The sequence below is a fragment of the Podarcis vaucheri genome, assembly GCF_965113315.1.
Source record: "Podarcis vaucheri genome assembly, chromosome: 6".
NCBI classification, from domain to species: domain Eukaryota; kingdom Metazoa; phylum Chordata; class Lepidosauria; order Squamata; family Lacertidae; genus Podarcis; species Podarcis vaucheri.
In genome coordinates, this window is record NC_138764.1 from 26,110,768 (window position 1) to 26,127,758 (window position 16,991).

Sequence of the window (16,991 nt, forward strand, 5' to 3'; positions counted from 1 at the left end):
GCCCACTGATGAGGCAAGGTGAGGCAACCGTCTTGTGTGGCAGGATCCACAGGGATAGCAGTTCTGGCCTCTAAAGAATGCATTTCCGGCTGCAGGCCAGATCTGCCTTTTCCTCAGGAGTCCGAGCCCCATGCTGCCTCTATAGCAATAAGAGAAGCTGATGGTCTCCTCCTGCCCTTGGGGAGCAAATGACTGGGTCTGTCCTCTGGGGTTTCCTGGGGGGCTGGACCCTCCTAGCACTGTTCAGAATGTGCTTTTTTCCCCTCACCCCACAACAGCCATTGGATAAAGTTGATTTGATTCCCCCCTCCTTGTTCCCAATGTAGAACTTTGGACGCGGGTGGCACTGTGTCTAAACCACTGAGCCTCTTGGGCTTGCCGATCAGAAGGTTGGCGGGTCGAATCCCTGAGCTCCTGTTGCTCTGTCCCAGCTCCTGCCAACCTAGCAGTTCAAAAGCATGCCAGTGCAAGTAGATAAATAGGTACCACTGTGGTGGGAAGGTAAACGGCATTTCCATGCACTCTGGTTTCTGTCATGGTGTCGTGTTACTCCAGAATTGGTTTAGTCATGCTAGCCACATGACCTGGAAAGCTGTCTGTGGACAAATGCCTGAAAGCGAGATGAGTGCTGCAACCCCATAGTCGCCTTTGACTGGATTTAACTATCCAGGGGACCTTTACCTTTTACCTTTTAATGTAGAACTTACCCCTTTGGTCCTGATGAATATCTTTCCACTTTGTTCCTGATGTAGATCTTTACTTACGCCTCCTTCCTTGGCATGGGGGCCTCACAATTTTGCGGCTCACCTCAGGTGCCAAAATGTATCAGGCTGGCCATCCTTTGCCATCCCTGTTCTTCTGCCTTTCTTGCTAGCCAGGAAAGAGGGTGTGTGTGTGTGTGTGTGTGTGTGCATGCGCGCGTGCGCACACACCTGCCTGCTCCTAACACATGCGGCTTGTAAAGCTGCTCACAAGATAAAGTGGTCCTCCCAGCTGAAAAATGTTTCCCACTCATGGTTTTAATGGAGTTGGTTTACATATTCGTCAATAGTCCCAATAAAAGCTACCAGGGTTTTTCAGTCTTATATTATTATATTCTACTGAATCTTTAACAGAAAAAAAGAAAAATGCTGCTGTTCTGAATATAGTTAAGTTGCATAAGGCTGAAATCATATATAACAACCATGGAACTCTATGGGATGTACTTCTAGGTATGCATGCATAGGACCATGCTAAAAATCCTATCAAAGTCAGTGAGACATAAGCAGTCTAACTATGAGCAGGATTGCACCAATGGCACTGTGAAACTTTGCCAGATGTGGGCATTTGATTACAAATCCCTTTTGCACCAGGCTGGGGGAGGGAGTTTGGATTGCGCAGAGGCGTTGCTCTGCCTAGTCCTGCAAGTCTCTGCCTACAGAATGAGGCTGGCGTTATTCCACTGGTACAGAGCACCCTTTTCTGCTCATTGAATGGACTAGTGGAAGTGCCACAGTATAAGGTCCCAAAATGGGTTGGAGAGAGGGAGCGACTGAGGCAGTCAGGGATCCATTGGATTCCATGATGGCTCCATTGCTTTCATGTGGTGGCATCAGGCCTGATACAGTTCTGATCACTGTGCCAACATCTGAGAAATGGATAGCAATGCTTCTTTATTAATTTTTTTAAAAGAATGCTTTGCATACTTACACATGGTGGGAAAGGAGGACATATCTGACCAGCTGGCTGACTAGCACTGAATGAAAGAATGTCTTGGCTTAATACAATGGAAATATTGTTCATTAAGAGCTTGTTGTGCTTGCAGAAGAACAGCTCCTGTAATATTGCCAAACTCTCTGAAACCCTATTTTTATTTGTTATGAAATTGCTGGCTGTGTTTCAAAACACAAGCTTACAGTTTAGATGCCTTTTAATTTAATTTTATTTAATGTTATTTCTTAATTTAGTTAAACAGAGTATAAGTCATCTTACTCCTCCTGTTTTGTTTTTAAAGCTCTACTGCAGTACTTCCAGACTGCTTATATTAAATAATTTTTATCTGAATTAAAAATGGGGATACTTCAGTAATTTACTTCACTCTTACACTTGGATAGGTTTAGTTCTACCTTGTGTAAAGGGTCCCACTTCCAATGTTACTTCATGAAGCACTGTTCTTACAGGAACACAAGCAAATTACCCAGGCCCAGCAGATACAAGGCAAGGCCAGGACAATTAATCCCTCAGAGAACAGCAAGTAACTTTCTCTGTGGGTGGTTGCTCTGGACTTATAGGAGCTTTTGATTATTTGATTAATTTATTCTCTTTACAGCACTCCAGCATTTATCTTGCAGACACAGTTTGGGAATTACTGTTTTCTCACATACTGAATATGAAGCACTAGATGTAAAATATCTCAAGCGCCGAAACACTTAAATTGGTGATTTTCGGACTTTCTAGCCTTGAAAGCTTAGTGAGTTGCAAAGGATTTTGGGGCGCAATCCAGGGCATATACTTGGGTTCACATGAGCCACTGAAAGAGCCTATCACAATCACCCTGTATGAGCAGAGATTAGGAATATAGGAAGGTGCCTTATACCTTATATCAGACTATTTGTCCATGTAGCCCATAATACTTTGACTGACAGTAGCTCTCCAGAGGCTCTTACAGAGGTCTTTCCTACTATCTGCTGCCTGATTCTTTTTGACTGGGCCTGCCAGGGATTGAACCTGAGTCATTCTGCATGCAAAGCATGCATTCTACTGTGTCCCTCTTCTAGAACACAACCAACACTTCACTGTGGCTCCACATTGCAGAGGTCATTCCTGGTCAGCAAGCTGTCCTCAGGTAAGCTTGTCTTTCCTACTGAGGTTGTCACTGAGGACCTCCTGAGTGGCTTCCAATAATTTCCCAGAACCCAGTTTGAAAACTACTGATGTGTGTAATCTGTTTTAACTATGGATCTTTACATTTCCCAGCCTTCTGGGCTCCAAAGGGGCTAAAGCATATCCCATTGCTGTGCAGTACCGATGTGACTCCCATCTTCATCCCTGGAACTGCCCAATGACTTTGTCCAATCCAAATGAATAAATCATCCAGCGATGTACCAGATGCTGCTGTGCCAATGGCCAATGCAGTCCATACCTGTACAATGGCTCTGTGCCATCAGTTGCAGAGTGCCAAAACCTCTGGCTAAATGAGGTGTGTGAGTTAGGAACCCTTAGCATGCCTGCAGGTCCTAGCAATGTTTTGTTCTGTACCGCTCAAGTGCTTTTCCTGTGCTCACCAGGACAAAAAGGAATGCAATTTTTAAGGCACACATTGCCTGTCTTGTTCTTGCACTAGAGACTGCTAAACTAATATGTGTTACCAACAGAATAATGAGAAATGAAAAGAGAGCCATCAAAACAATGTCCTTCCGGAGCTGATACTTTGGGAATAAACAGGCACATTCAGCTATGCAAAGTCATGCCCTTGCATGTCAACATGTTATTCCTCTTCTTTTGTTTTAAGCTCCTGAGATTCCGACTATTGAACAAGCTTATTCAAAATTGAGTAACAGTATCACAGTGGAATGGGCATCTGTCGCGGGGGCTTCAAGTTACCTGCTGACAGCACAGGATGGAGAATCATTCATTGAAACAGTAGTCACAAACTCACCAGGCACTGTGACTGGGCTGAAGGCTGCTACACTGTATAAAATCACAATCCGATCTATAAACACTGGAGGAAGAAGCCAGCCTTCAACGTCAAAGAAAGCAAAGACAGGTATTTTTTCATCTCATTTAGACACCACATATGTTACGTATTAAGGATGCATTCACAACCGAATTGTTTCACATCCTTCCTCATTCATTTTAATCTGACTTCTGATTTAGGTTTGGAAGGAAGACTACACTAATAACCCTGACTAACTCTCTGTTTCTTAGAATCAACAGGGAGAATACCTCCTTTTTATCTTTCTAGGTCCCTCATTGGCTTTTGACGCAGGATTATTACCATGCAAGAAAGAGCCTTTACAGTGGTGGCCCCCCGTTTTTGGAATGCACTCTCCAAGGAAGCACACTTGGTACCTTCACTGTCAGTTTTTATGTACCAGGCTAATATATATTTTTATTATACAGGTCCTTTGCAAATTAAGTGACCCTCTACTGTGCTTCTCATATTTTAGTAGGTAGGATGAGACTTTTCATTATTGTATTGTTGGATGAGGTTTTTAACAATTTTGTATTGGATTTAAATTGTCTGCATTTTATCTGTGTTCTGTCTTCTGAAGTTGCTTTGAAACTCTGTAAAAACCAGTGGATGCAGGTAAACAACAACAACAACCTTGCTGGTTCCTCTTCAAAATCTTGGCATCTATGGAGCATGAAACTGTCTCTGTTCTACTGTTTCCCTAGGCCTTTCCAGACATTGGAGCTTGGTGAATATTATTTATCAGTTAGGCACCTGCCCCACCCCATCCCGCTTTGAGCTTTTTAGAAATCTTTTCTATTGTCTGTGCTGTTCAGTTAATAGCCATATAACACTGGAGGAGATATCTGAATGTATTTTCCCTATATGGACCCTCCTTATCATCTATTTTTGTCTGATGGGGAGGCAGCAGCAATTGAAGTATTGGACCATCCCTGCGATTCATTTTACAAGGAATGTTTACTGAACTGTGGTTATTTGTATGTTTGCTTCACAGTTGATAGGTGTATCCCATGCATTTACTCGAGTGTGCATAGCTGAGTACAAATAATCAACTGGGAAACATCTCTAATGATGCAAACATAGATTGATATGTTGTCCACATCTGCACAGATACAAAATCCCACTAAACCTAACGTATCTTTTTGCTTATTCACAGTGCTCGCTGCACCAATCCTGACAGCAAGTTCCCAAAGTTATGACAACATTGTTGTGAGTTGGAGAGCTGTATATATGGCTGTTGGATTCTTTGTGTCTATCATGAGATCTGATGGTTTGGGGAGCATGCTGAAAGAAAACACCACAAACAACTCCCTGATATTTTCCAATCTAGACCCAGGAACTCTCTATACTATCAAGGCACATGCTTGGGATGCTAATGGGATACCTGGAGATGACTTCACCTACAACCAAAGAACAAGTAAGAGGAAACTGGAAAGCCAAGCCAACACTTGCTGTCAAGGAGGAGTCAGATAAATGTGACAATCAGTAAAGGAAGGTTTACACCTATGGCACTACTCATGGACTTAAAACAAAAGGGGAAAGAGTTTGAATGACTATTTAGTTTCAAATGTAACCACTTAAATTTGTCCTGGCCATTGGAAACAGTGGGTTTTATCCAATGACGCCATTGCATGAGTGGAATGCCTCTCCTCCTGCTGCACACCGCTGCACCCCTCTGATATCTGCTCTGGTGGTTTCCCCAACCCTCTGGAGCAGATTTGAGAGGGCTGCAGGCAGTGCATGGGGGAGAAAAAGGAGAGGAAGTTCCACTGTATGAGCATTCTGCTAGTATGGGGATTTCATTGGATTCGACCTAATAAAAGAGGAGTTACATATATTCCCTGTGCTTTATTAAAGTCAAGCATAAAACCATGCACATAAAATCAGCACCAGAAATCCAGATACATATACTGCATTTTTTTGCTCCACAACACTCACTTTTTTCCTCCTAGAAAGTAAGGGGAAATGTCTGTGCGTGTTATGGAGGGAATGCCTACGGGTGGCGGGGGGGATCTGCTGCAGTCGTGAGCAGAGGATCCATGGTTCCCCTTCCTTCCCTCCTCCGTGGTTACAAAGCATGGATCCACATGGATCCTCAGGATTTTTGCATTGGGCTACTCCAAACTCACTGTCAGATCACATGTCTGTGGCCACAGCACGAACCACAAAAATCATATATCCACTATTTCGTTTAGAATATTTTTTTCTTGTTTTCCTCCTCTAAAAACTATGTGTGTGTTATGGTCTGGTGCGTGTGTGTTATGGTCTGGTGCGTGTTATAGAGCGAAAAATACAGTATACCATTTGTGCCTGAAATACCATTCAGCCTTATTTTTATTCGAGAGATTTATTTTGCTTTTTTGTTTTGTTTTAGGGCCTCACGCACCAGGAGATGTTCAAGTAGTTTTTGACAGTGGAGCGTTGAGAGCTGCTGTTTCGTTCACGCTAGCAGAAGGTGCTTCCAGTTACCTCATTGCAGCCCACAGCAGCACCTCCAAAGTAAACTGCAGTACAATGTCCAGTTCCTGCACTATTCCATCCCTTGAGTGTGGGGTAGAGTATTCCCTGTCTGTTGTAGCAAGCAATGAGGCTGGTTCCAGCACACCTACAGAGGCTGTGACTTTCAGGACTGGTATGTGATCTTTAGCAGCTCATATGCACTCTTCATGGTGTATGGAGGAGTGTATGCTTTGAAGAATACCACAAGCTTAATACAATTGCCAGTGGATGATAGGTGTCAGGGAAAAGAGATAATAGTTTCTGCTTTTTTTAAAAAAGGAAAATAATTGCGTAGGGGAAAAAGACAAGCAAATAGTGCGTGATAGATGTTTTTTAAAAAAATGAGTTTAGTAGAGGAAATTGATTTTGAGAAACTTTTCACCATTTATCTAGTCTAAGGAACAGAAAAAAACAAATGTGGAGGGGGAAAGCATTGTTTAGTAGACGTTAGCCATTATAACTTATTGTAATTTATTATTTCAGTGACTGTGTTTCAGGAAAGGGGAACCTTTGGTCCTCCAGATGTTGCCATCTGGTCCCAGTCCCCTGCTGTATATATAATTGAATATCGGATGCTGGGGACAAACAACAGAGGGAGGGCTATTGTCTTTATGTCTTGCTGTTGGGCCTTTGAGAGGCATCTAGCTGGCTACTGTTGGAAATAGTACGCAGGGCTAGACAGACACTTTGTCTTTATCCTATGTTCATAGAAGTGAAGGAGATTATTTTAAGTCTGCAAACAGGAAGCAAATCAGGAACCATTTTTGCTGAGTTCATTTGCATGACAGTTTTGAAATGGCTCAGATGTTCACACTTTCAGTGTATTTCTGAATCTTGCAGTCTCTATGTATGTCTGAGTCTTCAAGCCTGTCTGCACCCTTTCCCTTTCCTGATCATTTTCGTACCAGAAGGTGATTGCAAGATCAATATGTGCAAACAAACCGCACAGCAATGTTCAAAAGGTGGGTGCGGAATAAAAGGTACAAACTCCACCTACTTCTCCACCTTTCAGGTGTTGAGACAGGCTTAGCACACAAATCCGTTTCTCAATACGCAGCCCAGATTTTTGGTATGTGTGTGTAGATGATTCCCTCCTAACACACAAAATACCCAGCAATGTTGCTGCTGCTTAATGGTCCTAAATTGAAAAATGCATGCTAAATTATAAAGGCAGGCTTGTGATAGATGCCTCTGCTTCTGGGTTAGTGCTGCTGCTTTTGCTCATAAGTGCGATTACTAATATCCCTGGAAAGGGCAGGTATCTTTTCCTTCAAAAGCTTCTACTGATAATTACATCTGCTGTGCAAATTGCACAGCATGGATTGATCTTTGCAGTCACTATAATTAGCTGTATGTGCTCTGGGGCACAGCAAGAGCTGAAACCTTCAGCACATGTGGACTTATTAGATCAGATGTTCTACAAAAGCATATCCAATCCATTGGTTATGCACCAGTTGGGGATTTCCTAATGGTCTTATTGGAGTTTTCTAATAGCTGCACTATTCAACTATGAGAATATGATAATTATTTTTGTTGAAAAATTGACTTTTCAGTGCCTTGTGCTCCAGAAAGTATAATAATTGAAGAGGATGAGCCAGGCTACATGGCAGTGTCATGGTCAGATGTTGACCTGGGTGATTATTATGTGGTCTTTGTGAAAAGCGATGATGGCTTGGAGGTGCACTGCAACACATCACATACCCAGTGTCACTTCCAATCAGACTGCGGCTTCACCTATTTTATTAGTGTCTTTGCCTATAACAAGGCAGGGCAGAGTCCATTAGGTGACATATTTAACTATACCACAGGTAAGTGCCAGTTTATTTTTTGCATGTATATTTGGTATATCTGCATGGGCATTATATAAAGCTTGAAACAAGCTTTGAGTGGTGAAATAGCTCTGTGCTTGTGTGTTTGTGTATTCACATGTTTATTAACATGAAATGGAATATAAGGGATTCCAAGATGAGACAAAGTAGCTTCATCTTTACATAACAGTTAGGACTGGTGACAATTAGGTGACCCAGCAAAAATTAGCACTCTAAGACAGGGGTTGTCAACCTGGTCCCTACTGCCCACTAGTGGGCATTTCAGGATTCTAGGTGGGCAGAAGGGGGTTCTATGGCACAAGATGAATCCTTCTTCCATTGAGCACTGATGGGTGGTAAGGAAATTTTACCATCAAGAAATATGCATTAGTGGGCAGTAGGTATAAAAAGGTTGACTGCCCCTGCTCTAAGAGCTTCACTATTTGCCCCTGAAGGATGAATGGCTCAGACTAAGAAGCCAAGCTAGTCTCATCTCTCCTTCCAGACAACCTGTTTACTCAGCTTTCATTGCTTGCACAAAGCTTACTGTACATGGTGGGTAGATTTTGTCCAGTCTAAAGTGAGCATCCGTTCTAATTTTTTATGGGGCGTGTTCACACTTCCCATTAGTTGTTAGCTCATCCCACACTTTTTAACACACTTTCCAGACTGCAAAAAGACCATTTTGGGGGAAGTGGATTTGTCCTGCTAGGGTGACAGAATGCTTTCATCCAATTAAATCTGCAAACTTAAAGTACTGGTATGTATTTGAATCCATTCCAGAAAATACAGACCATAAGTAACTTAAAAGGACAAGGTGGTACCCTTTTAGTGTTGTATAATATGAGCCCTGCTGAGTTAATAGCTGCATCCCCACCACCTGCAGTGATGGTGCTGAAGTGCAGCAAAATAGCAGTCCATCTGTTAAGCTACCAGCATAGCACAGAGATGAAGACCCCAGGGCCCCAGAGTCTGTTTTGAGATACTTCACATAACAATCATTGCATCAAGAACTATTTGGTTAACCTCTAATATATTCCTATATATTGCACTGATCCTGGCCCGACTGCACTGGCTGCCGCTTAGTTTCCAGGCCCAATTCAAAGTGCTGGTTTTTACCTATAGAGCCTTAAATGGCTCAGGACTACAATACCTCAAGGACCGCCTCTCTCTATATGAACTGACACAGACCTTACAATCACCATCTGAGGCCCTTCTTCGTGTGCCCCCTCCACAAGAGATGGCAACACAGGAATGGGCTGTTACTGCAGTGGCAACTCGTTTGTAGAATGCACTCCCCAAGGACGCTTGCATGGCGGTATTATGTACTGAAGTTCTCACCCTGGGCCAGCAGGAGGATACTGTAGATAGTTTTCACTCAGGTCCACATATGCAAATAAGGAATCGAAAGTGACATTCAGTGATTGTATAGTTACAGAAAACGGTTACTGTTGCGTTCTAGTGGAGCTCTATATAAGCAGGCTGGCTGAATCCTTCAGTTCAGTTCTGTTCTGGCCTGTGAATAAACAAGAGCTGTTTGAAGAATCACTGTGTCATCTGATATGTTCACCCACAATTTAACAGGCACCTTCATTACATATCTGTAGGCACCAGGTGAAAATGTTTCTCTTCAACCAGGTGTTTGGCTAATTAACATTCTATGGCCTTCTGTGTGTCAGTGGGAAGGGGTGTAATTGGTTTGTTTTGCTTGTGTTTTCATTTTATTATATATTTTGTGTTGTCATTTTGTATTTCTATGTTGTGAACCGCCCTGTGATCTGCCGACGAAAGGCGGTATGCAAATTGAACGAATAGTAAAATAAATATTGCTGCATTTCCCCTTTTTTCCCTTTAGCACCTTGCTGCCCCAGTGATGTTAACCCAGTGTTCATTTCCAGTGATACAGTTCAGATTGTTTGGTCTCCTGTCCGTGGTGCTGAAATGTATGAAACCAAAGCTGTGGATTGGACCAACGAATTGCTATGCAATGATACTGCGACGGTTTGCACCCTTTCTGCACTCCAGTGTAACACCCTGTACAATATAACTGTTTATTCATTCAGTGAAATTAGAGGCAGCAACACATCATGCACATCTAAACACGTGGCAACAGGTACTATTTCAGTTTACAATTTACAAGTTTCAGTTTACAAGTTAAAAAGTAACTGTACAAGCTGTAAAGGTGAACCAATACTGCATTGTAACTCATATATTGCAACTATTGGAACTGAACTGAGTATATTTGTCATACTGTTTTGAGTGGAAGGAAATATCTAGTGGAATTTCTGAGTTCAGACTGCTGTTTCAAAATCTGATCTCTGTTTTGTTTTGCATACTCATCAGTCTCATGTATGTTTTGCTGGATTGCACCATTCCCAGACTGCACTTCTAGGAGATAAAATATTTGAGTGCTCTCCCATTTACAATATTTTGCATATATAAATATATAAAGCATTCCCCCAACACACTAGCTCTGAATATGCAGGGTAATTTTGTTTGTGCTGTACTGACATCTTAACTACACTCCAGCTGTGTGTTTTGACTCTGGGATTAACATTTCCAGTAGGCAATTTGATTTGCAAAACTTTAGGTCACTGGTTCCTTTAGAGCTGCAATCCTATCCATTCTTGTAATTTAAATGCTAAGTATGATTTACTGCCAACTTCAGATAAAAATGTTCATTGCTGTTGTTGTTGTTGCTGCTGCTAACAACTGTGTTTCAAAGGAGTTAAAAAAACAACTTTTGACTATAGTCTGCCAAACCAAACAGAACATGAATCTAATGCCTTTGGTTTTTGGGCAGGTCTTTGTACCAAGAATGGGAAACTGGCCCTTCAGATGAAGCTGGGCTCCAATCTCTATCTACCTCTGCTAACATGGCCAATGGTCATGAATGATGGAGTCCAACAACTTATGGAAAACCCCCAGTTCCCCATACTTGCATTGTACAGCATTGTACAACAACTTGTTGCCCTGTGCCCCTGAGTTTGCACATAAAACACTATGGCATTATGGCAGTTAAGCCACTACTAACCCCTCTAATGTGGTACCCTAAGACCTTTTAGGACTTTCAACTGATTGTGCTATGGAGAATATATTTATTTCAAGGTTGGTTTTCTAAAGGCTGAAAATACACCCACATGCAAATTTAAGTGAAATGTTTTGGGAGGGGAGCAAACCTTGGACAGAGAGGACACAGCCTTTGTAACACTGGGTTTTTTTTAAGATCATAGATTCTTAATAATGCACAGCTGTCTTAGTGCAACATAAAATCCATAAATAAGAATGCAGTTTGAATTTGCTCCATCTAAAATCTTTCAGCTCCATGTAGTCCGGAAATAATAAGTGTCTCAAAGGATGCTCTTTCTGTAATTAGTGTGCACTGGCATGCCAATAATGATGAAGCGATGTACACAGTCACTGCCAAAGGAGAGGCAGGAATTTGGCATTGTGCAAGCTCGGGAAATTCATGCACCATCCATAATCTTCCATGTGGGTCACTGTTCTCTGTCAGCACTGTAGCAAGCACAGAAGCAGGTCACAGTTTGCCTAGTTACAGTGTGCCTTTGGAGACAGGTAAGTTACAATTGCTGAGATGTTATTTACTTTTTAGGTATCGCTCCCTTTTTATAACAGGGGACAGCAGCTCATCATCTGAGCTGAGGTTTTAACCAAGGTCGCCCATATCCAAATACATCTGCTGGCTAACAATGACTCCTCCTTATATATCACAAAGATAGATTGGGAGTTATAGTACTTGCAGTATGTCAAAGGATATACAAAGTATATACAAATAGTTGATCAAATATAGTTAGCGATTGGACCAGCTCATACTGCCTCCTCGGGTACCAGGGGTGGACTTAAGTCTTTCAGATTTCAGTGGCACTCTGTGTGCGGCCATAATTTGGCACCCCTATAGCCTGCCTTCCATTCTGCTCATGTACTACATTAATTTCAGTGGGTCTAGTCACTAAATCCCACCCAAGATGTATCATGGATCAATGATTAGATTATTAAACAACTTCCAAATTTAATGAAAATTTCTGAGTATTTTTTAAAAAATCATATAGTTTGCATGGAGATTAAATAAAAATTAGTCTCAGTAATTACTTATGTCTGCCAGCAGGGCCAGCTATTCCACTTGATGCGTGTGGGTGGCCATATGGGGCAGAGATGGGGAAGCTCCAGATGCATCAGTCCCAGCCAGAATGGCCAATGGTCATGGATGGTGGGAGTTGTAGTTCTAGGTTCTCCATCCCTGATCTAGGGTGACTGAAGGAAAAAAATATGATGCAGGAAATAAAAAGTGGGGGTGGGGTAGTATTTAACAAATAAATATAAAAAAAATCAGAACAGTATATTTATTCTCAGTATATTTATGGTGGCAGCTATTCTGCCTGGTGCAACCTTTTTCTTTATATCCTTATCAGTGGTTGCTATAGAAATTTGGAAGGCATAAATTATTTATGGTGCTAAGCTCCTTTCTTTTGTTACAGAATGTACTGCAACAACATACCTGCACCTATTATTTGTCCGTGACCCCCAATTTGTTCTCCATTTACCTGATATATGTCCTTTATATCTATTAGAAACCGCAATTGTCAGGGTTACTTCCAGATCCGAGCTCACAGAGGATCACGCTAGCCAGCGGTCGTTAAATAAAAGTCTTTATTGAGTTACAGTCTCCATTCTCGAGCTGCTGCGTGCAACCCTACGTCTTATGCTTAGATCGGCGAAGCTCCGTCTGAGTCTCCGCCCCTTGCGCACCAACTTAATATCCTAGCCCTGCTCCACCTTTTCCGCCTGACAGTTCTCCTCTGGGTCCCTCTGCCCCCCTGGGTCTCTTCCTTCCGGGATTCTTCTGACGCTGACCCCCCGGACCCTTCTGTCTCCTTGCGCCGGGCTTTAGGACCTGGCTCCCTTTCCGGGCTGCCTACTGCGCCACCTTCCTGTGCATTTGAACTTGGCGCGCGCGCCCAACCTTCCACTTTCCGTCTAACCGTCACTTCGCTCCCCGATGAAGGTGTGGCCACTCCTGACTCGTGCCCTCCCTCCTGTTGCGAGCTGCCAGCGCTTGCTCCCTGGCGCTCTTCCTCTTTCCTACTCTCTGGCGGTGACGTTGGTCCCGATCTCCAACTGCTCCCCTCTGAGTCCCCTCTGGCTCTTTCTTCCTGGGGTGTCCCCCTAGTCTCCCCCCTTGCCCTGGCCACTGGTGCTCCTTTTTGTGAATCTTCTGATTCACTGGAAAGGCTCGGAGATCTCGGGTCGTCGTCATCACTCATCCTTTCGTCTGCCTCCTCCCCCTCGCTCTCTGTTTCCTCCCTTGCCCTCGCCTCTGCTCCTGAACCCCTGACAGCAATGAATAAGTAAAAAAAAAATATGGTGACCAGTTAAAAGCTTGTGATGCAGGCAGCAATTGGGAATCATTTTAAATTTTCAACTAAAGTGCCAAAATATCCCCCAAGAATGTACTTCTGTGCATGGAGTAAATACACACACAATCACTTACTAAGTATTTTCTTCTTTCAAGCCCCTTGCTGCCCAGTGGATCTCACAGTAACTCAAGTGACACAGTCTGTAACAAACATCAGCTGGTCTATTGGGACTGGCGCAAAGACGTACATAGCAATTCTGGAGTCGCACAAAGGACGTGCCAGGTGTCACACACTCCAAAACTATTGCCTCTTGGGATGCATAACATGTGGAACCAACTACAGTGTGTCTATCAAAGCGATCAGTGAAACAGGCTTAACATCAGATTGCATATACAAGGGATTTTCTTCTAGTGAGTATGTGAAAATGTATTTTTAAGTACCTGCATGGTATTTCTACATTTCCACCCTCATATTAAAATGCTAAAACTATGCTCATTGGTTTGGATCCTGAAATTAGACAGAAGCTTGCAGAAAGGGGCTGCCATCCCTTCCTGCGCGTGCCCCTTTCCAGAGGGTTGAGACTCCCGAGTGGTGTGGACTATGGAATGCTGTGGAGAACAGAGGAAACAACATTGGGCAAAACAAGGCGAGGCATCTCTCCTTGCTTTGGGCAAGTTTCCTATTTCTACAGCAGACCCCCCCCCATCCTATCCTGCACTGTTCAGAAGGGTCCCATGACACTCTCGAGAGACTTTTCAGAGGGAACCAGAGGGCTGAAAAAGCTCACTTCTGGGAATCCGCTGCTGCTTGCGGTTTTCTGGGCCTAGCCATTCCTAGATTGCTGTCCTAAAGGTAAAGGTAAAGGTAAAGGGACCCCATTAGGTCCAGTCGTGACTAACTCTGGGGTTGCGGCGCTCATCTTGCTTTACTGGCCGAGGGAGCCGGCGTACAGCTTCCTGGTCATGTGGCCAGCATGACTAAGCCGCTTTTGGCGAACCAGAGCAGCACACGGAAACGCCGTTTACCTTCCTGCCGGAGCGGTACCTATTTATCTACTTGCACTTTGGCGTGCTTTCGAACTGCTAGGTTGGCAGGAGCAGGGATCGAGCAACGGGAGCTCACCCCGTCGCGGGGATTCGAACCGCTGACCTTCTGTTCGGCAAGTCCTAGGCTCTGTGGTTTAACCCACAGCGCCACCCCCGTCCCTTACTGTCCTAGACAACTCCTGAAAGCTTACACTTTGAGAGAACCTACAGTACTTTATTAGGACATTCTGAAAATTTTCTCCATTTCAATTGATAAAAAAGAAATCTGACCACTTTCTCGTCTATCCCCCAAGAGGAATGAGCAAGCTGAATTCAGTGTTCTTGGTTGTTTTCCTCCTTTAGGTGCTTGCTGCCCTTCTGGGGTTAAGCTATATAGACTGGGCAACAATGGCATACGAATATACTGGCGGACAGCCAAAGGTTCAGTCAACTATAGTACAGATCTTTATGGCTCAAAAGGAAATTTCACCTGTACACCAAACACAGACCTGACTTATTGTGATATTACCGAGATACCCTGTGGCGATGTCTATACAGTTGTGGTGTCACCTGTAACTGATAGCGAGGGATCAAAACCTGCATTTTGTCCTAAGAAGATATATTCAGGTAATGACTTGTGGGCCTTTGGCAGTAATGGCAAAAGGGGACAGAAGCTGGGCCTCAAGAAAGTGAAGAAAATTAAAACTGTGGAAACTCCTTGAAACAGTCTACACTTGGTGGCTGCTGCCCAGAGCTCTTATCACATGAAATCTCCATGCCATTGTCAGCCAGTTTTGGTGATGGGTTATGGTGGCATGGCAACTGTCTCTACCTGAAGGTGTGTGGGCATGATTCCATTCTATTCATCTTAGCCACTGTTGCATCTGATGAAATCAACTCATCCATAAAAGCTTATGCCAAAATAAATGTATTCTACTTTAGGGTCCTGCAAGACTCTCGTTTTTGCATGGATTATGGTTTCTGTGTAGCTACCTTTAAACACAATAGAGCTGCCGATACTGCAGTGGCTAGTGGAGTATTTCTAGAAAATACTTATAGCAGCTTGTCAATGATCCCCTCCCCTCAGTCCAGACATGTGCTTGCCGATCTGAATTATTCTGATTTGTGGGGAAATTGCTAATCATTCTCCATACAGGTAATGTAATATTGGTATTTATTCTGAAAACAGCTATTGTTGCAATTCTAGCCATTTAGAAGCATGTTTATTGACTGAATCTTAGTCAAACTCCAATTCATTGCATTTTTGAATTCAAGTTAAAACCATCACTTTAAATTAAAACAAATTGGTTATGCTTTTTTTCTAAGTTACATTGGGAAATCCACTTTAGAAAGCACCATTCAATGATTCCTTCAGTTGTATATATATGTAATTTTGCATTTCATTTTCTAGTGACATGCTCTGGAAGTTCAGTAGGAATGGGTAAGTATCAAATTCCTCGTCTAATAAATCAATATATTTTACCTAAGCTGAAAATTCTTTTCAATATCTTTTGGGGTTTTCTATTTTTTAAAAATCAATTTTATCAGAGGCCAAATTGCACTGTTTTATTTTCCATACCTTTTGCAAAGAAATATATCATAGTCAATAAAGTTTGGGTTGTATCAGTGTCACTCAGATTATAGCAAGGCGTTCATTAGTGGAACAAGAAAGCAATTTTCAGCCATTTAAGGAAATAAGCAGCAGCAGCAACAACAAAACACCAATCACTTTTGTTTCTGGAGGAATTGGTTCTCAAACTTACACAAGTTTCTCAACCCTGACCATGAGGTAAACATTGATTCACACAATCTCCACAAGAGGTAATTACCAATCTAAAGATTGGTAGATGTCAAAAGCTACCTTATGTCAAGGCTCAAGCTGCAAATGGATTTTCAATACAAGTGTTTCTAGTCTACTAATATTACCAACATCCTATGCATTTTCCTGAAGATCTTTAGGAGTCAAAATAGTCCCCCTGCGCCCCCCCCCATCATCAGGAAGGTTGCACGGTCCTCAAGGGGATCAAGTCCCAGCACATCTCATTTTACAAACTAAAATGCTGGGAAGCTACATTTTACCCATGTAGGATTGATGAAAATGAGACGAAGTTTTAAAAATAAAGTCAGTCAAGTCTAAATTGCTGTGTTTAAACATTTTGAATAATATTCCAGTGATTTACAGAGGAAAGCGAAGTTCAGAACACTACCAAGTGCTACAGGAAAAGAGAGAATGAATCAAGCAGGTAAGACTTATCAGAGTATTATTTCAGTCAGTTTTGTGTTTGGACTAAGATTTAATACTATTGTTGTGGCTTTCAGTTCCTTGGCTAATTAGTCACTCTGGCTACCATGTCCGTCCTTGAGACTGATACAGCTAATGCAACCTCCTTGTTCACTACCCAGCAGAACCTCTTGTCATTCTACCATCACAACTGGCTCCCATTATTTGTATTGACTCCTGCAGCACCTATTAGATCAGGATGGCTAGTCATCAGTCTTGGAGACAGGAGCTTTCTATATTCCAGCTTTCTACCTGCTATGGCATTGCCACAACACAAGGCTGATATCCCTTTTCTTACGGGGAGCCATTACTGACAGCCCTAAGACAAAT

General features: G+C 42.7%; 1 protein-coding gene across 11 annotated transcripts in view; it reads left to right on the plus strand.

Moving 5' to 3' along the window:
* The window catches only part of FNDC7 (fibronectin type III domain containing 7), a 184,844-nt gene that overhangs the window by 4,609 nt on the left and 163,244 nt on the right, over positions 1-16,991 (plus strand). For 5 of the 11 annotated variants that reach the window (XM_082227822.1, XM_082227820.1, XM_082227814.1 and 2 more), the window contains 10 exons: positions 2,729-2,824; positions 3,491-3,745; positions 4,830-5,090; positions 6,048-6,305; positions 7,726-7,980; positions 9,836-10,093; positions 11,302-11,556; positions 13,511-13,765; positions 14,744-15,007; positions 15,792-16,974. In XM_082227822.1, the coding sequence (XP_082083948.1) occupies positions 2,729-2,824; positions 3,491-3,745; positions 4,830-5,090; positions 6,048-6,305; positions 7,726-7,980; positions 9,836-10,093; positions 11,302-11,556; positions 13,511-13,765; positions 14,744-15,007; positions 15,792-16,024 (2,390 nt within the window). In that variant the 3' untranslated portion in view covers positions 16,025-16,974. Of the gene's footprint in view, positions 1-2,728; positions 2,825-3,490; positions 3,746-4,829; positions 5,091-6,047; positions 6,306-7,725; positions 7,981-9,835; positions 10,094-11,301; positions 11,557-13,510; positions 14,567-14,743; positions 16,975-16,991 lie in introns of those variants that run through there. The other 6 variants (XM_082227819.1, XR_014221005.1, XM_082227815.1 and 3 more) reach the window with 6 other exon arrangements.